Source organism: Lissotriton vulgaris, chromosome 7, assembly GCF_964263255.1.
Source record: "Lissotriton vulgaris chromosome 7, aLisVul1.2, whole genome shotgun sequence".
Lineage (NCBI taxonomy): Eukaryota > Metazoa > Chordata > Amphibia > Caudata > Salamandridae > Lissotriton > Lissotriton vulgaris.
Window position 1 is genome coordinate 587,263,525 of NC_141695.1, and position 23,418 is coordinate 587,286,942.

The 23,418-nt window shown below is 44.2% G+C and overlaps 1 protein-coding gene across 1 annotated transcript in view; it reads right to left on the reverse strand.

The window, feature by feature from the left end:
* Positions 1–11,103: 11,103 nt before the first annotated feature.
* Positions 11,104–23,418, reverse strand: part of MFSD11 (major facilitator superfamily domain containing 11) — a 268,198-nt gene continuing 255,883 nt past the window's right edge. The window contains exon 14 of the mRNA XM_086930674.1: positions 11,104–22,228. Coding sequence (XP_086786800.1) covers positions 22,064–22,228 — 165 coding nt within the window. The 3' untranslated portion in view covers positions 11,104–22,063. The remainder of the gene's footprint in view (positions 22,229–23,418) is intronic.

Here is a 23,418-nt window from a genome sequence, read left to right on the forward strand (position 1 = left end):
ACGCCCTGACGTTCCAGCCATTGCCAGAGGCGCAGAGCCTCCTGGCAAAGGGTCCACGACCCCACACCGCCCTGTTTGTTGCAGTACCACATGGCGGTGGTGTTGTCGGTGAACACCTGCACCACACTCCCGTTGACAAAGGGGAGGAATGCCTTCAGTGCCAGACGAATCGCCCGCAGCTCCAACAGGTTGATATGGAGCCGGGACTCCGCCGGAGACCAGATGCCTCTGATCTCTGCCTCTCCCAAGTGGCCACCCCAGCCCTGGAGGGACGCGTCCGTCACGACAACGTGCTCCGGTTGGGGAAGGGAGAGGGACTTGCCCCTGACCCAATCGCGGTCCGTAAGCCACCACTGCAGTTGTCTCGCAGTGCCCTCCGAGATCAGGACGTGGTCGGATAAGTTGCCCTGATGCTGGGCCCACTGAAACTTCAGGTCCCACTGCAGAGCCCGCATCCGCCACCTGGCGTGATGCACCAGTAGGATGCAGGAAGCCATCAGTCCCAGCAGCCGCAGCGTCAACCTGACCGAGACCCGGGATAGCGGCTGAAAGATGGGAATCAAAGCCTGAATATCCCGAACCCGCCGTTCCGGAGGATAAACCCGAAACTGCGCCGAGTCCAGAACCGCTCCGATGAAAAGGAGCTTCTGAGAGGGACACAGGTGTGATTTCGGCACGTTGATGGAGAACCCCAGGTCGTGCAAGAGGTCTGCCGTCATCTGAAGGTGGTGGACGACCGTTTGGGGCGAGCCCGCCTTCAACAACCAATCGTCTAGGTAGGGGAAGACTGAAACCCCCAACCTGCGCAGATGGGCTGCGACCACCGCCATCACCTTTGTGAACACCCGTGGGGCGCTTGTAAGGCCGAAGGGGAGCACGATAAACTGAAAGTGCTCCAGGCCTACCGTGAACCGCAGGTAACGCCGGTGGGCCGGCAGGACGGGGATGTGAAAATAGGCGTCCTGCAAGTCCAACGCTACCATCCAGTCTTGTGGGTCTAGAGCAGCCAAGAACTGAGCTAACGTCAACATCTTGAACTTCTCCTTCCGGAGGAAGCCGTTGACGTTCCTTAGATCCAAGATAGGACGTAGGCCCCCCTTGTCCTTCTTGGGCACCAGAAAGTAGTGGGAATAGCAACCACGCCCTACTTCTGGCCCAGGAACGCGCTCGATGGCCCCCTTGGCCAAGAGGGCCGTAACTTCCTCCTGCAGAAGTGTCAAGTGGTCCCCCGACACACGGTGGTTCTGCGGTGGCATGGCTGGAGGAGAGGTCTCGAAGGGGAGGGAGTAGCCCCTTCGGACGATTTGCAGCACCCACCTGTCCGAAGTGATCGTGCGCCAGTGAGCGTGGTGATGGCGAACCCTGCCACCCACTGGCGTCACATGGGGCCGAAAGCACGGGCTAGGAGGATTTTGGGGTAGATGCTGCGGGGGAAGGTGTGGTCTGACCCCGCCGTTGTCCCCGACCGCCACCACGGCGGATTCCACGGCCGCCACCGCGTTGGAAGGATTGTTGCGGCGCGTGGCTGGCAGCACGTGTGGGGGCGCCCCTTCCTTGGCCACGAAAGGGACGAAACGAACCCGGTTGCTGACGCTGGGTCGAGAGACCCAAGGACTTGGCCGTGACCCTGGAGTCCTTGAAGCGTTCCAGCGCGTGGTCCGCTTTGTCACCGAACAGGTGACAGCCATCAAACGGCATGTCCATCAGGGTATTCTGGACATCAGCCAAAAAATTGGCGGATCTCAGCCAGGCGTGGCGACGAATCGCCACCGTCGTAGACATAGCTCTGCCCAGCGAGTCGGTCGTATCTAGACCACACCGAATTGAATATTTCGCTGCATCTCGGCCCTCAGCCACAGCTTGACCGAGCTTTGCCCGCACCTCCATGGGGCATTCTGGCAGCAGCTCCGCGACCGTATCCCACACAGAGTGGGTGTAGCGGCCCAAGAGGCAGGCGGTGTTGCAAGACCGCAGGCCCAAACTAATGGACGAGAAGACCTTTTTGCCAAATTGGTCATACCTCTTGGATTCCCTGTCGGGCGGGGCCGACGGGAATGCGGACTGGGAGGTCGAGGCCTGGATCACCAGACTCTCAGGAGTGGGGTGGGTAGACAGGTACTTGGGGTCGTCCGGACAAGGACGGTGGCGCCTGGCCACGTTCCGATCAACAGGCGCACCTGAAGCGGGCCTGGACCACGTGCCCAACAGAACGTCAGACAAGGCTTCATTAAACGGCAGCAGTGGCTCCAGTGGGCATGACTGCGGTTTGAAGACCTCGGTGAGGATGTTAGGCCTCACGGCCGCGACTGGGAGCTCAAGGTTTAAGGCCTTGGCAGCCCTCATCAGCACCACAGAATAGGCAGCTCCCTCCACCGATGCCACGGTTGGAGGAGAGATCAAGCCAGGGTTAGGAGAGTCGTCCAAACCACTGGCATCCCCCAAGTCACCTGTCCAGTCCGGGTCATACTGGCACTCGCGAGCCAGAGGGTCCTCGGACCCCTCCCAACCTTCACCGTACTCCTCATCCTCTCCGTATTCGGAGTCAATGATGAAGACCGGCTCCTCGGGGTTCATGGGCCCCATCGGCGCCGGGACCGGCGTCGTGAGACGCCCATCCGGCGCCGCGTCCGGCGTCGGAGAAGGTAAGGGGACGGCGCCGCCCGGAGCCGGCGCCGGCACCCCACCGCCGGCCGGAACCGGCAGTGGAGAACCGGCGCCGCGCGGGGGCGGCGTCGGGGGTAACCCCGATGGCAACGGCGCCGGGGAGGCCGGAAGACCAGCCGGCGCCGATCCCGAAGGCCCCTGCGGCGCCGGGGTCGGAGCACCCGACGGCGCCGAGGCAGGGACACCCGAACCGCCAGGGCCCCCAGACGGTAGCACTGGGCCCGAAGGCGCCGTAGGCCCCGTCGGAGAAGCGAGCGCCCTCATGGCCATGAGGAACGCCTCGATCTCCTCAGGCGTCGCGCCATGCCCAGGGACCGGAGGGTATGAGGCAGGCCGCGCCGGCGACTCTCGCGGAGCCGCGGGGTTGGGGTCACCCGAGCCCCCGGCCGCATCGCGCGAACGTCGGGGGGAGTCGGGGGTACGATGACGACGCCCCGACTTCTTGTGCTTCCTACCTGACGAGCCTGACGAGTGGTGTCGACTTCCGGAGCGCCCGGCGCGGCTCCGCGACCGCTCCCTCGAACGCTCTCTCGACCTCCGGCCGGACCGGGACCGCTCCCGGTCCCGACGTGGGGCCGACACCCGGAGCTCCAGCAGCTTGCGGGACCGCTCCCGCCTAGCCTTGTTGGTAAGGGCCCGGCAGTCGACGCAGGAGTCCACGTCGTGGTCGGGGCCCAGACACCGGAGACAGAGGCGGTGATGGTCTGTGACCGACATCGTGCGCTCACAGTCATCGCAATTCTTAAACCCAGGCATCCTATCAGGCACAATAGAGAAAAAATTCGAAAAACTTGGTCAAAGACCGGAGTACTGCTCTTCCAGATCTGCGTCCACTGGCGCGGAAAAAAGAAGAACTGACGTCAGCGCGCGGAGGCGGCGTCTATGTACTCCAGCGACGTCATCACGGCGCACGACGCCGACGACGGACGCGGAGCCGCAGGGGACGCCTGCAGACGACGCCTACCGACGCGCAGGGGTACTGCTACGCAAAAGTTTCCGGATCCAGACTGACGCCTGGGGATATTCTAAGGTAAGGAATCTAACACTAACGTGTTTCTTTCAGATATTGCACGTTGTCATTATGTGAACATGCCTTTCTCTCCCTGTAAACTTGGGTATCTTTCCATTTCCAGCGAATCATCGAAAAAGAAGGGTCAACGGTATTGTTTTCGCGAATTCAAATTGTAAAATATGTGCTCACTCGAAGAAGCAATGTTTAGGATATTTCTCTAGCCTGTAACTTTCTGAGATTTCCTGCTGGTGTTCTGTGTAGGTAATTCACTAGCTGAACGTGTCCCTGTATTGTTGCATTACATAAAATGCCAATCAGTTTCCTTAGTTATGTATAGCCTAACTAATTAAATGCTTTAGAAAGCAGGTATCTATAGCAGTATCGTGTTTACACGAATATAGATTGCTTTGTGTGTTTGCAACATTGCTAGTTCAACCCTGTCTTGTCAAATCATTCCATGAAATACATGTGGTTTCTGTACTCTGAAATCTTATATAAACTATGTTATTTTGGAGAAGAGCCACTCAATTCTGGGTTTTCTTTGGGAACAGATTCTATGTCAGTCTGTTCACTGATTATATTTAGTCCTTTGGATTACTTCTTTGGAGGCAGACTATTTGCTTTATACTTCTCTCTTCTTGGGCTTTCTTTCAGAGGCTGACCTTATGTTAGCACTCTTTCAGAATCATACTTTGACTGATCTACAGAATGATCAGTGGTAATATTGATGCACTAGGATGAGTAATGTATTGTTTGGGTTAACAGGGTTTATGGTGGCACTGTGAGCTAGCTGTTCTCTAGGCCGACATATCCTGCGGGTGTGCTTGGAATCAGTTTAGGCACCTCACCCAAAGTTTATGCTGTCCAACAAACATGCAGATCCTACGGATTAGTGGGAACTACATGACAAACACTTTGCGCTTTCCCTTTTTAGTAACCACTAGCCTTGGTTTCTAAAGAGTAAAGACTTTCTTCGAGTTGGTCTGGATTATGGTACTTCTTTTTACCAAACAAAGACAAAGTAGTTCTTTTCCAGGTATATTTGATATCACAGACTAGGAGCACTTCCAGTTTTAGATCGAGTCTCATGTTTGTGAAAGATAAAGGTCAACATGTTTCTCGCGCTTGTGTCAATTAACTTGCAATTCTTCAGGACCAAGGGAACTGAAACTATCTACACTATAAAATGTTATATTTACAGGAGACATTATATTCCAATGAGTGCCGGTTTGACCTTTATCTTTCCCAAACTGACACACAAGTAGGAGACATTATACTTCAATGTGTGCCGGTTTCACTGTTTTTAATTAGGGTAGGAGACCCCCAGAATAAAATAATCTTTTCAGGTACTCCCAGCCCTATTTTGAACTCACTATCACATCTACACTCCTCTGGACCCACACCCACACTTCACCATACGGCTGTTGGATAAAAGATCTCCGACAAAGTGCCCCTTTTTGAGGTGAGCCCGTTGGGTATTGCACCGCCGACCCAACGAGGAGCAGCCCATATGATGAAGCATGACACCTGAAAGGGTGTGTGAGGACATTAAAATCCAACAAATGGATTTCCAACTGTAGATCTCTATGGGACTCAGTGGTTTCCAGCCTTAGGTTGACTCTTTAAACTCCTCCTACTTGAGGATCAGCAGAACATCTCTTCATTGACACTGACAGGGGCTCCTGTTTATGCTGGACCTCCCACTCCTTGAGAGTGGAAAAAGCCCCACCATCCCCCTATTTTGAATACAGTGCAAATACTTTACACATTACCTTTGGGATAAGCATGCCAAGCTACTAAGGGGGTGAGAAGGGGTTATCTGAAGTGTGTGATCCTCTTACCCCGACTCGAATGAAGGGTCCCTACTTGGACAAAGATACATACCTCTGCCAATTAGAGACCCCCATTTCTAACATTTAAATTTGTTGTAAGGCTCAATTTGGTGCCTAATTTGGTACCTAAGTACAGAAAGACGTGAATGTGGCTATGCTTTAGACGCACCGCCATTACCATGAAACATTTGGTGAACAGCTTGGGGGCTGTGGTAATCCCAAATGGTAGTACTGTGAATTGATAATGGAATCCATTTAGCACAAACCTGAGGATAGGTATGCGGACGTAGCAGTCCTTGAAGTACTAATTCACCACAAATCCTTTTTGGGTTCTGGAGTAGCACGCTACTTGCAGAAAAGTGCTTTGACGCCTCATCAGGGGTAGTGAGCGCTATATAAATGCAATTAAAATTACTTGAAGGAGTGGGATGATTTTGTAGGCTGTTCATCGTAAAGTGATTGTATGTGATGTAGCAATTAATCACTCAAAGATCATGTTTTGGCTGCGATGTATTGTCTTCTTTTGGGGTAAGGAAATATGTTGGACTGCACATTGTTGGTGTGGTCCCCCTTCAACGTTTTGCATTCCAACCTCCCGTTTTTGCTGGCTTTAGGACTCTGCACTCTTTAGCACTGCTAACAAGTGCTATAGGGTTTGTGGTCCCTCCTTTAAACATGGTAAATTGGCTTACACTCAATTGGCATATTGTCAAGCGTTAGTCTATGCTTATTGTGTGCTGGCTTGAAAGTGGAAGGAGGCCATACTACAATGTGCCCACTCACTGGATCAATGTATACAGTCCTCTGTCTGTGTTTAGGTTGGGCTCCCTTCTCAGTTCCTGGAGTGGCAGCGTTTACTCCAGTGTCAAAGTCAGCTTGCTGTCACAGCTTCAAGAAACATCCAGTGTTGAGTTTTTCTGCAATGAATAGTTTCCACCACAGCGTGGCAAGCATTTTTGGTTGGTGCTTCACAAACCAAAACATGGCACTCTTGGGGCCTATGCTGGCCATGTGCGAAGGCTCTTTCGTGATCAATCCGTGTGGGTAAGAGCCTTGTGCATATAATCCATCTGTTGTGCTCAGTCCTGTATCTATCCAAGAACCTTGGGTTGCTGCCTTAGTCCTGGATGCAGGTTTCTGTGCGGACGCTGGAGAATGATCATCTCCAGAGTTGTGGGAGGACACAAACAGGTCACTCCTCTACTGCTGGTCTTCCCGGCAACTGGATGGACTCACCCTTTCAATGTACAATTCAAATCCTTCAATGGACTCTGACACCGCTGCAAATGACAACTCATTACAGTCCTGATGTGGCTACAGTAATATGTCCTAACGTCACATCTGCATGCCTTGAAGATATATATACCACATGGATATATGTATGTGTATGTGTTTTTTCAGTGAAATAACCATAGGTTTCAAGCATGCTACAGTTAGTTGGACATTTCACTCTTACAAAACCATAGAAATTTCAATGTTATAGTTAGTACTGCTAACTATAACTGGCGCCCCCGCAATGCACTGCTGATGACATCATATATTACATCACTCATGACATGGTCAGTGACATCACTGATGAAATCACTGATGACATCTCAAATGAAATCACTGATGACATCATCCAGTGACTGTGTTTCTGTAAAGTTCAACTATGTTTATTATATAGGGAAAGGCGTATTGAAAAATGAGTGGGTGTATAAGTGTCTGAACGGATGATTTAGTAGGTGCGTGACTGACTCTATAAGTGAGTGATTAAACGTATCTGACTGAATGCATGGGTTAGTGACTAAACTGTGTGAATGTCTGTATCCGTCTGTCTGCTGGTGTGTAACCGGCTGCATGGGTTTGTGAATAGCTACATGAGTGTCTATATGTGTTATTGATTGGTTGTCTCTGTATGGGTGCCTGAGTGTTTATGTGGGTGGGGGGTGTGTGACTCTGTGCATAGATGTGCGAGTGGGTGATTCACTGGGTGCATGGTTTCAAGAGTGCATCTGTGATGGACTGTATGGATGGGTGAGTGTGTGTATGGGTGTGTTATTGAGTGAATGTATATCTCAGTGGTGCATGTGTGAGCAACTACATATGTGAAAGGCAGTATATATGTGTGTGTTGGAGTATATACATGGCTATAAGTGAGAGTGTGTGATTCTGAGAGTGGATGTATGGATAAGTGTGTGCTTGTATCAGTGATTGTATAAGAGCGTAAGAATGTGCTAGTATTTGTATGAGTGATTGAGCTGGTGTGTGTATAACTGTATAGGTGAGTAAATGGCAGTGTGATTAATTATTTGCATGACTGACTAGGTGTGTGAGTACCTCTATGGATGAGTGGTGGTGTGTGTGTGTTTATATAGGTGTATGAGAGCATATGATAGTCCTGTACTGAGATACCATAACTATGGGTGCCTGTACGGGTGAGTGAGTGAATGTGTGTGTAAACCAAAGAATCAGTGAGTGTGTATGTAGTTATTGCTGTTGGAGTGTCTATGATTTTGAGAATGGCAGTCTGTGATTTAGAGTGGGTGTATCAAAGGTTATATTAGGGTGTGAGAAGATGCATCAATTTATCACACGGATGATGTCATCAGTGATGTCATTTGAGAGGTCATCAGTGATGTCACTGACCATGTCATGAGTGATGTAATATGTGACGTCATCAGCAGTGCATTGCGGAGGTGCGAGTTATAGTTAGCAGAACTAACTATAATGGAGGAATTTCTATGGTTTTGTAAGAGTGAAATGTCCAACTAACTAAAACGTGCCTGAAACCTATGTTTTTTTCATTGGATTTCTACGGTTTTTTAAATGCTAATTTCGAACTATAACGTGCCTGAAACCTATGTTTTTTTCAGTGAATTTCAAAGGATTTTCAAATGCTAGTTTCTAACTATGCCTACAGAGGTAGGACATGTGAAAAAAGAAGAAAAAACATACAGAAAGAAGCAAAAGAAATGTAGAAAGAATCAACAGAAGTCCACAAAGACGAAGAAAAGAGCAGGAAGAAGCAAAACATGTGCAGAAAGAACCAACAGAGGAGCAGGCTGTTCCAAAATCAGCCTGTGCCACAACTTTTTCAGACAGGCACTGGTGGTAACTGACTGACTAACCAGGCCTAGAGCCAGTGCTATGCTAAAAGACACTTAGAATACAGGGAAAACACCTACATACACTAGGGAACACTATGCGTTGGGGTAACCCTGTAATTAGCATGACCTCCTCTGTAAAGCCCTAGTACATAATAGGGCAATGGGATTAAAACGAACTCTTAAAACACGACAACGGGGCGCGTTTGCACAGTGGTGAAGGGAGGGGGGGCTGAGGTGACATGTGCAATCACGCCCTGTGGCCTTTTAAGTTGGGAGATTAAGTCCCCTTGAATCCTGACGGTCCTTGGGGTCCAACTAGCTAACCAGGTACTGCCAGTAAGTGCCACAGAGCTGCGTTGCAGAGAGGTGTAAAAAGGGGCCTGGCCTGGCCAACCTCTCTGCAACGCAGCTCTGTGGTGCTTACTGGAGGTACCTGGTGGGGTTGTTGGACCCCAGGGACCCTCAGAATTGAAAAGGAATTAATTCCCCAACTTAAAACGCACCACAGGGCGTGTTTGCACACATGTCATCTCAGGCCCTGCCCCCTCCCTTCACCACTTTACAAAGGCGCTCTGTTGCGCATTGTAAGTTGGCAGATTAAGTCCCCTTGAATCCTGAGGACCAACTAGCCCATGAGGTACCTCCAGTAAGCGCAACAGAGCTGTGTTACAGAGGTGTAAAAAGGGGCATGGCCTCTGAACACCTCTCTGCAACGCACCTCCCTGGCACATACTGGAGGTACCTGGTGGGCTAGTTGGACCCCAGAGACCCTCAGTATTCAAGGGGAATTAATTCCCCAATTTACAATGCGCCAGGGGGTGCGTTTTCACAGTGGTGAAGGGAGGGGGTGGAGCCTGAGGTGACTTGTGTGCAAACAAGCCCTGTGGCGCGTTTTAAGTTGGGGAATTAATTCTTCTTCAATCCTGAGGGTCTCTGCGGCCAACTAGCCGACCAGGAACCTGCAGTATGCGCCAGGGAGCTGCGTTGCAGAGAGGTGTTCAGAGGCCACGCCCCTTTTTACACCTCTGCAATGCAGCTTTGTGGCGCATCCTGCTGTTTCCTGGTGTTCCTAGGTGCATACTGCAGCTTCCTGCATAGTTTTTAAAACTATGCAGTTTCCTAAAACCTATTTTTTATTAACTCCAGTGGGGAAATATGTTGAAAGGTTGCATAAAGTAATTGAGAGATTTAAAAATCATTAATAAAACAAAATGTTTCTTATAAAGGCCGCTTTGGTGACTTTTTACAAAGATGTCCAATTTCAGTCTTTCAGCTGATCACTTTGTGCTGGTAACGTACTCCGTTTATTGCATAAAATGACCCTGTGGCTTACCCACAGGTAATTGGAGTAAAACAGCTCCTGTTGTAGGAAGAGATGTGGGTTTCTGTCACTCTATAGTGGGCTGGCTTTACAAATAAAATATTGGTACAAAGACCACTTTGGATTTTTGTCTCATACAAAACTCTTGGAAACCTTTTGCTGTAAATTGCACAAGGTGGAAAATAGGTTGGTGTGGTAAAGCCTAGGCTGGAATAGTGTGAGAATTTTATTCGGATTTGTTTAGAAATCATTCAAATCACAGTTGATGGCTCTTTATAAGAAATGTTGATTGTCCACCACCAAGTCAGATTTGCCTTCAAGAAAAGAGAATAATGACCTTTGTCTGGAGAAGGCCTAGGGAGTGGAGACTCCTGGTTTGTCTTGAAGGACCACACCTGCAATAGAGCTTCTCTGTCTGTGCCCCACAAAGTGAAAGAAGACCGAGTAAGCTGTTTCCACTTATAAGAAAACCAATGGCACGTGACAACATGGCATTTTCTTTGATAGCCCATGTGAAACATCTCCCCTTTGTCTAGGGAGTGAGAACGCCCTGTATACTGAGGAAGTTGCTGCCGTGGCAGAGGAAACCCAGGGGTCAGTTGCATCTGGACATCCTGTTGTGGAGAGCCCCTTGTCATTTGAAACCACAACTAGTACCTGGAGAATTAGCATAAACACCCAGACATGTATTCATCAGCTGCTAATTTAAAACCATTACATAAGAAGGCATTGCTTTGTTTCAGTGGCCCCCAAGAGCAACATTTGTTAATGGCAGCTAGCTCATTAGTGTGTTAAAGCTTTGATTTGCAGTGACTGCCTTTGATTTAAAAGCTATCCCACACTTAATTATATTATATTAATTATATTAATGGGACTGTTTGGACTGTGTTACAGCTCAGGCAGAGCTCATATCAAGGCTGAAGCCCAACTGCCCCATAGTTTAACAATCTATTTTCCTATAACTTTGTCCAGGACCTTTGGAATCCTTGGCAGACCTCTGATGGAGCGGTCGTTCTATGCACAGTTCAGCCTAAGGTGATCATTAGTGCGTAATGAAGCTAAGCGGACAACATCTTGCAAAAGTATGTCTATATACACTGATATGCCATTGGATTTTATATGTGACCTATACAAGATAGAAAACCATATAAAGTCATTTCATGCAAAAGGAGGAGGCAGACAAGATTAGAGTGCTCAGAACCAAATATATTTCTCAATTTTTAACATCATCTTGCAATCAATGCTAACAATTCCAGCAGAAAATTCAGTTGAGATTTTTTTGTAGTTTTATTTCAACATAAGATAGAGCCAAGAAATCAATACAAAAACAGAAAACCCCTTCATCTGGACGAGAAGTAATGGAAATACACTCCTCTTGACTAGCTGGTCAATAAAAAAAAGCAGCAAAATATTGTAGGTAGGGAATGGTAGTGCAGAGATTCTAACACTGACTCCATACACACACACACATCCACACCCTCCCCCACGGCCACCCGTTACATGATACTGGTGAGATTTTCTTTATTAATTTCAGGTACTGTATCAGCACTGCACCGCACAAGCACATAGATAACTGGGGCCAGCCCCTTGAAATCAAATATTACTAGGCTGCTTTTTGCCTCAAGCTGGTGTGCTCATATGAAATGCAACAGTATCCTTCTCACATTAGAACTGGTCCATAAATGTATCCAGGTTTTTTTCGTGAAGCGTATAGGAAGGAGGCATGCAAACCTACCATAATATCTATCCTCTCACTAAGGAGAAAGACATCTTAAAAGTGCACATTTATGGGCTACTCAGACTGACCATTAAGAGATAGGAAGGCTTATTCACAGTGGAGCCATATACTGGATGTATATTTTGGTCCCATCCCAATTTCCCTGCCTAAGTAGGCTTCTATAGGCCAGGTCACAGTTTCACAACACATGCAGCAGTAGATTTGTTATTTCACATATTTGGCAACAGTTTCCCTACAGACCCAATGTAAACCTTATGTGCACAGCCATGTTAAAAACATATGAAAATACTTTATTTACTTTACGCCCTAAGCCGAGACATTAATTGCTCTTTTCCATCTAATACCTGCAGAGGTCTAAGTGGTGAATAAGTAAACGTCTCAGGCACATTAAAACTCTCTTTCACTCATTTCCTCATGGAAAGCTTGCATCACTTACTTTGACTAGGGCTTAAAATGCATTTTTTAAAGCGCAATTTATTTTACATCACATGCATGTGAAAGATTTTATAGATTTTAAATGTTTTATTATTAATTGAATTAAAAATTATATGTTTCTTTTTGTCTTCTAATTGAATGTTAATAAAGTTAACAGAATAATCCCTTCAAACCTATTTACCTTCATGAACAATATATCAGTGTTGTGTTAAAATATTGTTCGCAAAATGTAAAGCTTGCTCTTTCGGACTCAAGTATGGATATCTAAAACTAGTTTTATTCATATATGTTGACTAATATTCTCTACTTAATAACACCCTTCTATGTTAATATAAGCAATTCAAAACACTTTGTCATTTTTCTATTTTTAAATGCCATTTTGGATGTGGTTGTCCTCATTTAATTGTATGCAACGGGGAAATAAAGTAATCATTCTTTATTCAAAATAAAAGTTCATTAAAATTAAGTTTTCTTTTTTGTAAGGCTACTATAAAACAATATTTATATGTGACGGAAAAATATAAACCAGGTTATAACTGTATGATAATGGTTGTTAATTCCATTACATTAAAATGTGTTGCAAGTGTATGCCTTGGAAAATATGCACTGTATTGTACTGTATTGTATTTGTTTGTTATTTAATGACCGATATCCTTGTTAATAAAATTTAGGTTGACATCAGTGGGGAAAATACCACCCATTTTCAGCCATCTTGGTTTATTACAACTCGAACTACAGAACGCCAGATCTACTCGTGTTACCCATTTCTTACATGCCTGGGTCTATTATAGAAGTACTAGTTTTGTGATAATAAGATAGGAAGATCTTGCACGTACAGGCCTTTTTTCAGTACAGCAATCAAAGCCTGGGATGGTTGGGCTTTTTTCAGGTGAACTATCCTGCATTAGTGCAGAAAATGTCACATACCATCCCACCCTTAGCACTTTCCCTTTAAAACAAACAGGATCACATTTTTATTGACTATATAAAAGTGGTGCCAAAGGATAAAACATCAATAAAAATATATACGTATTTTGTATAAAATCTCCATCAATTATTACACATTCTCTTAATAAAAAAAAATATTTTCTGGCCCTTTCTTTCGAATGCTTGATTACAATCAAATGTTTCCCTGTGCTTCACTGGATAAAATATAAAAAATATAAAAAGGGTCTTCTTGTGTAATCCCCTCCTTCCTAAATCGCAGCATAAGGGGTTAGATTCAGTACGTTTCATTCTTGACTTTACAAATCCCCAATCACAAAGCGGTACACGTCACAATCGCACGGTTAGGGGTCGTGACTTCGGTTCATTAAATGGAAACACACAGCTCTACTCATGTTAAGAGCGTGTTGGAATAATAACTTCTATACAAAGTGGAGTAGGTTGCAGATGCTGGAGTTCTAACTCCTTAAGAAGAAGCTCCATAAATTCTTCAATAGATGCAGCACAAGACCTTCATGCTTGGTAACAGACCATTTCTGTTGAATCTCGAAAATAGTGCATTAAGGAAAACAGACACATACTAGACCTGCCCTACCAAAGACGGAGGTATACATTTATCTTATAATGTAAATATTACATTTTGAATCAAAGATTGAAAAACTGTTCATGAGCAGCAAGCTAATGCAAACAAACAACAATTCAAGCGTTGTGTAGCCATGACTGAAATGACACTCCGCAGTTGGATATGAGGCATTAAACCTTAAAACTGTACCCAGAATGTATAGTATTTTGTCTATAATAAAGTGACCCAGTAAGGTTTGGCATGTGCAAAACAAGACATGTCGCAATTGAACATCAGGACAAAATTCCACTGCTAGGCAAGGTGGATAGAAAAAGCTTTTGTCATAAAGCATGCAACATGGTAATTGAACAATCAGTAACTTAAGTTAATCAATGATAGAATTTAGGGTAGTAAAATAACAACTGTGCCAGGCAAAGAAGATGCCGGATGTGAACCTCATGTTTATCAATGAATGACCCTTTAAATTTCACCAGAAACCAGTGTAGGTACATAGGGACTATGAAACCACTGATAGCTATTTATTATGTATAGAAACAACAGGAGAGTTAGGGCTCCTTATGGGTCACTCCGCAACCCCTCAATACTAGACATCAACAGCTAAAGAGTGACAATATATGCGGAGCGCACAAAAGTGTATAAGAAAAAATTCCAAGCCACAAAAAGGTGAAGAAAACCAAAGAAAAAACTTTTTCTATAAGAAGAAGAAACCTCACTCACCACCTAGTGGTGACATGCTTCATCATCGGGTTCCCACTGGGGAGACCAAATGTCCCCCCAGTGTGCTACAACGCCTGTGTTACAGCGGAGCTGTTTTTTTTTGTTTTTCATGTGAAAAGGTGTGGTGATTAGTGATAGTGTATGTGATTTAAAAGAAACGGCTTGTCCCCAATACAAATTTTAATAAGGGGCCAAACTGTTTCAGTTAAAAACAGATGGACAATGTAGAGTTTTAGTCTTGAAACTCGTTGTCCTGTAATTCAAAAGGTCAACATGGTTCTGCTCTCAGTAGTGCATTTTACTCAGCATTCATCAGGACCAAAAATGTGACTCCTCCGGTGGTATGCGTGCGCTAAGACGCACCCTCCCGTGAGGAAAATGTGTTAAAAATAGTATAACTCACTGACTTTCCGTGGAGGCTCTACCGGATTTCACCAGGGCTCACAATCTGTAAGGAAAAAGAAGAAATAGAGCATGCAAACATAATTTAAGAGTCAATAATTCACACAGTCGTAGTTGCCATCCATGTGTGCCCGTCATTAAAAAGATCTGTGTCGCATTCCGAATATCTTATCATTTTACCCTTATGTGACCGCATGTATCATCACCTAGATTCAGTGTAAATCATGCATGAAAACCCCCGGTGAATATTGGGGTTTGATATTCTTAACGCTCTGCCAAATACAGCGCTAAATCAATTCTAATTTGCGCTGCGCTGTTAGTACCCTCCAGAATTCAGGGGTCAGCAAAATAGTTTATCATGAACCATCAACTTTTCGTAGTTATATGTGTACATGAAAGCCAGATGGAAATTATAATCAATCTCAATACTAAATCTGTGCAGGCCATTAGTGCTAATAGAGTTACTTTGAAAATGGAAGATAAAAAAAGACCTTAAAAAACTCGCCATAGCTGGTGAATTATAACGCTACATGGGCTAGCGCGGCAGGGGTATTCTTCATGTCACGCTACTTCTAAAAAAAAAAAACAGAGTTTCAATTACACAGCCTTATTTCGCCATGTTTACAACCAAACCAGATTCTCACAAGGACTCGTCCCAACTTACTTATGAGGTGACGACTCCCCGCATGGAACCTATCTGTTAGCACTTCCGCGGCCCGAAAACACTGAACGCCAGCGGCGAACGGAATAAATCCTCCCCACTACGATCACGTGTACGGTCACGTGTGCCCGCATCAGGTTAGTGATGCGCTCGAACCAAATTTGCATTTAAAGGAAAAGAGACTTTCATTTCATTGGTCCTTTATAAAGTTGGTATTGCCGGTTTAGATGTTATAACAAAGTTGCCGGATTTGTTCAAGGACTAGACAATATCCCTTCCCATAATATTGTTCACAAATTAAATGACAATTTTGTGAAAAAGGAGATCGGTTCTAAAACGAGCCGTTAATACAAGGGCAAGAAGCATAGCTCCACAGAAAAAAAGTTAAAGGACTAAATCGATGCTTTATTGATACCTATGTTTGCAGAACAGTCAGCAAAGGCAAATTGACTCGTCACTGTTCAAAACCGAGTCAAATCCTTCCAAACATGACCGCGCATCATGCGAAACAGCCCAGGAACGCTGTAAAAGGTAGTAAGCATGAGATGAAATGAAATTCATCATGTCTGTTTATGTGTATGGCTCCCTTTATAATTGGAGTAAATGATCTACAAAACCCCTATACTGCTGTAACACAATTCAATTTATATATACGGCAGTCAAAAGTGAAGACCAAAAGTGAAGACCACATTAAGAAACGAATATCTGCAAAGATGATTGCCAACAAAACTATAAACCAATCAGTGGTGGTACTAGTGTGAAAATGAATGAGTATATTCCTGTGGTGTCTTAACGTCTCATTACCGACCCCCACAGAATGTCATCATTCATGCCTGTGATATGGCTAGACAGGCGGTAAATCCACCTTTGCTCTTTTTCGAAAAGGCCATTCTCGTTATCAATTTGTTCAATAATGGTCCAACTGATGTCGTTGGGCGCATGTTTTTTATCCAGAAAGTGGGATGTCAATTTTGTGGTATTGCGTTGGCATCGAATATTACTGCGGTGTTCGCAGATGCGCAATTTTATGCGTCTTTTGGTCATCCCTACATATTTTAAGCCACAAGGGCAGGTGATTAGATACACGACATTAAATGAGTTGCAGTTGGTATGATGTCGTTGCTGCCACTCTTTGCCAGGTTCGAGATTCAGCACTCTGGTGCTGTTAGTCAGGTGGCACACACTGCAACTCCCACAGGGGAAATGGCCAATCACTGGAGGGAGACCCCAAGCATTTAAGACTGTTGTTTCTCTTTCTTTTCGTCCGTTCTTAGGACGAGTGTGAACCAGAGAATCTTTTAGGCTTATCGCCCTACGGTAGGAGAAAAGAGGTTTGCCCCAATCATGTATATTGCTTGTTAGGATGTTCCAATGTTTATTTATACATCTGCTTACGGTATTTGATACTGCACTATATGTGGTCACACAAGTTAAAGGAGCATCTGCTTCTTTGTCTTTTTGATAGGTTTCCAGGAGGGTATCCCTTTGTTGGTTGTTAGCCCTCTTGAAGCTCTTATTTAAGATCTTATCAGGGTAACCTCCTTGTTGTAGTTTTTAGTCAGCCCAGACGCCTGTTCTGTGAAGTCAGCCAGCTCACTTCAATTTCTTCTTATGCGGAGATATTGGCCAAAGGGAAGATTTTCCCTTAAAGGGCGCGGATGAAAACTCGCAAAATGAAGGAGATTGTTTTTAGCAGTAGGTTTGTAAAAGGTCTCTGTTCGTAACTGCTCTCCTACTTTTGTGAAGGTAACATCCAGGAAAACATTTTACTTGTTGCACGCTCATTGGTGAATCGTAATTGAGGGTCACAGGAATTAACCCAGTCATAAAAGGAGAATAAGATGTTCTCTTCGCCCTTCCAAATCATCAGAACATCATCTATGTAACGTTGCCATAGAATGATATTCGATGAAAAGGGGTTATTGGGTGCCAATATGAATTGACACTCGAAGTGGTAAACATAGAGTCCCGCCACACTAGGGGCAAAAGTACTGCCCATAGAAGTCCCTGTGGCTTGGAGATAAATGTCACCTTCATATTCAAAAAAGTTCAGTTTGAGCGCCCAAGTAGCACACTCCACTACAAATATGCGGGAGGTTGAAAAATCTCAGTCAGACTGGTCCAAGGCTTGAATTTGAATTTGAATTTAAAAACATTTATTCAGCGCACTTTTACCAGGCGGTTTCATGGCGCTACAGATTCACTTGTATGGTCTCATCCTGCGGGATGCAGGTATATAAACTTTCTATATCCAGGGTCACCAGAAAGCAAGGATCATCTGGCATGTTGATGGTTCGTAACATTGCCAGTAAACTCTTGGTGTCTTGGATATAAGTGCTTGTCGATTGTATGATTGGTCTCAGGAAGAAGTCACAATATTTTGATAAAGGCACAAGTAATGAGCCTATCCTCAAGACAATCGGACGTCCTGGTGGCGGGGAGACATTTTTGTGAGTCTTCGGCAACGTATAAAAATACGGAATTTTACACTCTGAAGTAATTAGGAAGTCAGCTTCACATTTTGTGTTAAGGCCGTCCCTCTCTGCCGTTGTAACTAGATCACAGATGTCGTTTCTGAGAGCGACTGATGGATCCTCTCTGAGCAACACATAGTAGTTATTATTACCCAAAAGGCATCTACATTCATGGTCATAGTCCACTGTATTCTGAATGACTATGCCTCCACCTTTGAGTTGGAATAAACCCAAGACCCTTTTCCAGTACTGAACTTTCAGCTGAACTAAGTGTGAAGGATGACAAATTAGTCACTAGACTCTTGCATTGCTTGGACACGCTCTCTGGTCCGTTGTCTTGCTCCGTGTGTTGTCTCCCACTATATCTGCCTGGTCCCAATGTACCGGATTGGTACCTTTTTTCTTTGGTTTTCTTCACCTTTTTGTGGCTTGGAATTTTTCCTTATACACTTTTGTGAGCTCCGCATATATTGTCACTCTTAAGCTATTTATTATGCTCATTCTAGTCAAACGTCTTGCTGCAACATTCTTTTTCGAATTTTGCTGAAAAGTTGGCAGTCAGAAAAAAAAGGTACAGATTGTTATAATAATCAAGTTGCAACTCCTATCAGTGAGTTACAAAGAGAGAATTGTTATGGAAAAGTACGGAAAGCAGAAGCTTCTTCAGTACTCCGGTTTATCATGAAAAAAAGCACAATGGCTGGAAATGCCATAAGATGCTTGAATCAATGAAAGAGGAGCATCCGGATGTAAAAACACATTTCAGTCCTTGAGTGCGTGTGGAAGCTTAGCAAGCACCAGGGTCTGAAGGATCTATGTCTTAGGCTCAGAGATGATGCTGGCCTCCAAAGACTATGACGTCTGTGTTTGTCGGGTTACATTTTGGATAAAGCAGCGGCAGGCTTGCATTGTTAGTCTGCAGGCAAGGGGTTTCACAGCTCTAAAGACTTCACAGCACTGACAGCGAAAGAAATGAAAAAATAATAAAGTGTAATGTGTCAAGGGAGAAATATAGATTAGTGGCATTACAGAGATGAACTTCAAAATCGGATAGAATGGACACAGCTGCTAGAGAACAACTGAGCAGGAAAGATGATACCCAGTAACAGGGACAACCCTCAGACCGGCATTGGTAAAGCCTCATGGTCAATGATGAAAGGCAGTGGACTTCAGAGCACAGACCATGACGAAATGCAGAGGCAGTCAACAAGAAATATTAAAAGAGTTAGTGCCACAGAAGTGTCAAGAGCCATTTCAAAGCGGGTTAAAATAAAAGCTTGGGTCGATGTAGAGCTCATGTTTTTCAGTAATAATCATTTCCAACAATGTTTCTGTAGAAGGCAGGCCAGAATTTCTGGAGATCCTTTATGTCCACTTTGGTAATAGGTCACTTGATCTAGTTTAATAACACTGAATCAAAACATGAATATAAAAATGTGAAATAGATCAGAGGTGCATTGAATTAAAAAATGTAAATCAAGCGAAGAGGAGGTTGACAGGTTCGACAAAGTGGAAAAGAGGCAGCACGAACTTATTTCGAATGATAGAGACAGGTCAGGTGCTATAATACTAGAGCTCTCCTTGGCGTTTAATACCATGACTCATAGCAACTACACTCAAACTAGGATATCCAGAGCAATGACTGTGTTTTTCCTCTTTCTTGGCAGACCATATCCGGGTCTAGTCTTTGCTGCCATTTCGGCCCTTTAGCTTTCAGGTGTAGTGAGTTTCCTCTCCTGCCTCTTGAGTGAAAGATTGTACAGAGGCTTATCCACAATACTTGCACTGCTGATTCTGTGAAACTCTGCATCAATCAGAATACTATTAGGAGCCATGGTTAATGGCCAAGTTTTAAAAAATAATGACATGTTCCGACAGATATAGAAAACTGGAAAATTAAGCCTCTTTGCCAATTTCCTAGTGATGTCACAAAAAAAAGAACTTTACTCAGTAGGTGATGGCTTTAGCCAGCTTCACAAGAGAAATCACAGATAAAGGACTTGTCCTTGATATCAAGCATCTTACTAATGGTGACTTCTCTCCCAACATCAGGAACTAAACTTAAACTGGTCTCACACCAATTAAGATTTTCAATCTTGCACAACCTTTGGATGAGATTGGTGTATTCAATGGTAGTCTCAATGTGAACAATGGTCTTGACACCAAACGGTACAGTTGATGCTGTGGGCAACCAAATCAGGGACACTCCTGGGTATGTAAAGCACATTGAACAGAAATTAAATAGGGATGAGCCATCTCTCCCTTTTGTTTCCCAGCTGCTGCAGACAGCCCCACTAAGCAGCTGTCCAAAACACCAGGTGCTACAAGAGACTGAGGATTCACTTGCCCCTGAAGAAACAACCTTTTTCTGCTTTAAAGTTTTAATTCTCGCCCCTGTGCGATACTTACAATTGTCTGAGCCTCCCATTCTTAACACACTTGGTACCATTTTAAAAGACGGTTCTCTCTATAGGAAAAAAGCTACTTTGAAAATAAAGGAAAACTAAACGTCGAGAAAAAACAAACGGAAAATATCAGTCTTCAGAAAGAAAACTACCAAAACAAAAGTTCAGTGTTCTGAAAATCTTCTAGGGTCATAAAAAGAGAATACAGACTGGGCCTGGGCAGTGTGATAACTACCCTGATTCAAAATGGCAGCGTCTCATTCCCTGTGAGGCTGCTGGAAGAAACTGCTACATTTAATTTATATTTATTACAATGTTCTTTTCAATTGTAAATATTTTTTAAAGTATTATGGGTTTCCGATTGACTCGCTGAAAGAAGGCAGTTATACCAAATGAGGAGTCCCATGGTGGAGAATCGCACATTCAGATTCAAAATGCAAAAGTAATTGTCCTAAATGATAAAAAAAGCTTAACTGAAAAGATCTTTAGCTTTTCTTCTTACATTTCAGGAAGGAAAAAAAGGACACCCCTTATTTACTTTTTCCATGTGAGGCAGACAATCTATTTTCATAACCAGGTCGCCTTATCAATGCAATGACTTCATTTTCGCCAAAAAGATGGAAATAGAAGTTTTAAAACAACACAAAGTTAACTTCGAAAAAAGCAAATACTTACAACAGGAAATGTAATTTATATTGGATCCTCCTCAAAAGAGAATAGATATGCGTGAAAATATAGGCAAACGATAAAGGAATGTAATGTTGTGGAGAGGTTCAAAGGTTTGGTGATCCTCTATGTTAAAGCAACAAGGGTATGACTGATGCTCAATAAAAGGAGGGGTAGCATGTTTAAGTCAAGGTTACTTAGCACCCCTAGAGGACTATGTAAGAACAGTAAGTAATTTCCATGATAAAAGCACTTTCTGCAAATCAAACGAGACTCCCATTCAGTGTAATAAAGGCCAGAGGAAAGGTGCAGTGCATTAATGTACCACTAGTTTGATTAAAATATTTGCACTACCAAATAGGACTGTGCTGAAGACAGAGGTCTGTGCTGTACAAAAGAACATGACACATTTTTGTAGGCCCAACTGAAGATCTCCTAAAAGCCTCATAGTGAACATAAATCATTTGCACCCCCCGAACACCTTCGAGAACTGTCTGCACACCAGAAGATGCAATCTTCAGAAAGTAAAATCCATAGATGAAAAATCATATTTGCCACAACAGCAGTTAATAGAGGAAAACACAACAACAAAAGGAAGCAGGTCCAGTGAAGAAGTTACAGAGCAGCATGCCTATGAAACACAAGTGTCTCTAGTATCTAATGAATCCTCAGCAGTGAAGATGTACACATGAATACCTTCCTACCTGCTGAAACAAATAACTAATTTTGCAGATGGTCCATGGGTTGTAGAACAATATGTAGGCATTTCCAGTGCACAGGGTGGTCTCTTTAAAGGGTGATCACATATTGCTTTCAGACACTGGTGGAAACGGCATTTCGATTATTTCTGCCTTATTTCTCTTGAGGTACTTTTTGAGAGTATGAATAAAACCTCCTCTGTGAGGACATTCACTTTTAATTCCTGTTGCCAACGTGTAGTCTGTATCCCACTTCAATCCATGATTAACAGTTATTTCCCAGAATGGGGATTAAGAAGCAGAGATGCAGCCCCCTCTTCCGCCCCACAAATTTACGTCTCGTCCGACATTATTTAAAATACTTCCTCTCCGCGAACATTTTAGGAAGGAGTCTGTGCTCATGCCACCACCGCCGTCGGCTTCAGATGCTGTGGTAGGGGTGATCCACTGTAGAGAGGGCCGCAGCATGCCTCTCCACTGCGAAGAACGAGATGGTGCCCAGGAAGCCAAAGAGCACCATGATGAGCAGCTGCCACTGTAGGAGCAGGTAGTTGCTATAGAAGAAAGCCACAGCCGCACTAATAGACTGAAAAGGAAGCAGACAGAAAGAGGTTAGAACACACAGGTGTTCAAACCACAGGTTCAATGATAATTCCACAGCAATCTTTAGTACTTAGCTCTCCTTTACATGTTAACCAAGAGTTTCCATGAGGTAAAAGAGAAGAACTATCAACAAAAAAAATGTTCTACTCAAAAACTCAGCTCAGTACTCACCCGAGCTGTTGAATAAATACAGTGTTGAGAACATGTTATTGAAGGTTAAAAGTCAAGCCAAACCCAGGCCCTGATGGTGGTCTTACCACGTCAGAGCCAGAAATACAAAGCCCGGGTCTCCACCCTACAGTCTGGGTTTCAGAGAGCCGGGCTGCAATACTAAAAGGACTAGAGATAGGTCCTGTGAATATTCAGTTCAGGTTTGCATATCCAAATAGCATTATTTCCCCCGTCCTTCGAAGGGTCTGACTTTTATGGTCTACTACAATCCTCTGGGACTCATGGTCTGCCATTTGGGGATTTCCTTGCCCGGGCATCTGTGAGCTTTGCTGAGCAAGTGAGAACACTACAGACAGATTCCTTGAATGTTTGGTCATTGCCTATTTATATACTGTTCAACACCATGTCTGTCAACCTGTACTGACAAATAATTTAAAAGTCTTTCAATTCAAGTGTCATTGATCTATGGAAAGCAATACCTACAAAGCCTTTCAATGAGTTCTGTTAAGCCCACTTAATGACTACCAACGTTATACTCACTCTAGAAAATTCGAAGCAAGTGGGGTCTGCTTCAAACATTTCTTAGTTTATACATTCCTCTGTTTTTTTTAAATATATCATTTTACATTTTAAGGCTATGAATTCTACTTTTTGAGTACTGGCTTAAACTGATTATTTCATTGGACTGAAACAAGTACCATTTGGTTGTATATACTATTTACTATTATGGCTGCATTTCTCCTAATAAATTAAAACCCAAGGCGCATTGCTGTTGAACTTGGGTCAAAACGCACTTACTCACATTTTCCCTTATATCCACGTAAGATTAATTTGCAAACAATGACTCCAATTGCAACTCGATTACATTGTCAGTGGTTATCCTGATAGTCTGGTATGGGTCCGGCCTGTCGGAACCTTAGTAGCATGCATTCGTATTAGGCATTTTAACTTAAATTCTGTTAATCACGAGGCTAGCCTTTTTGAGGGAAGCACACAGAGATC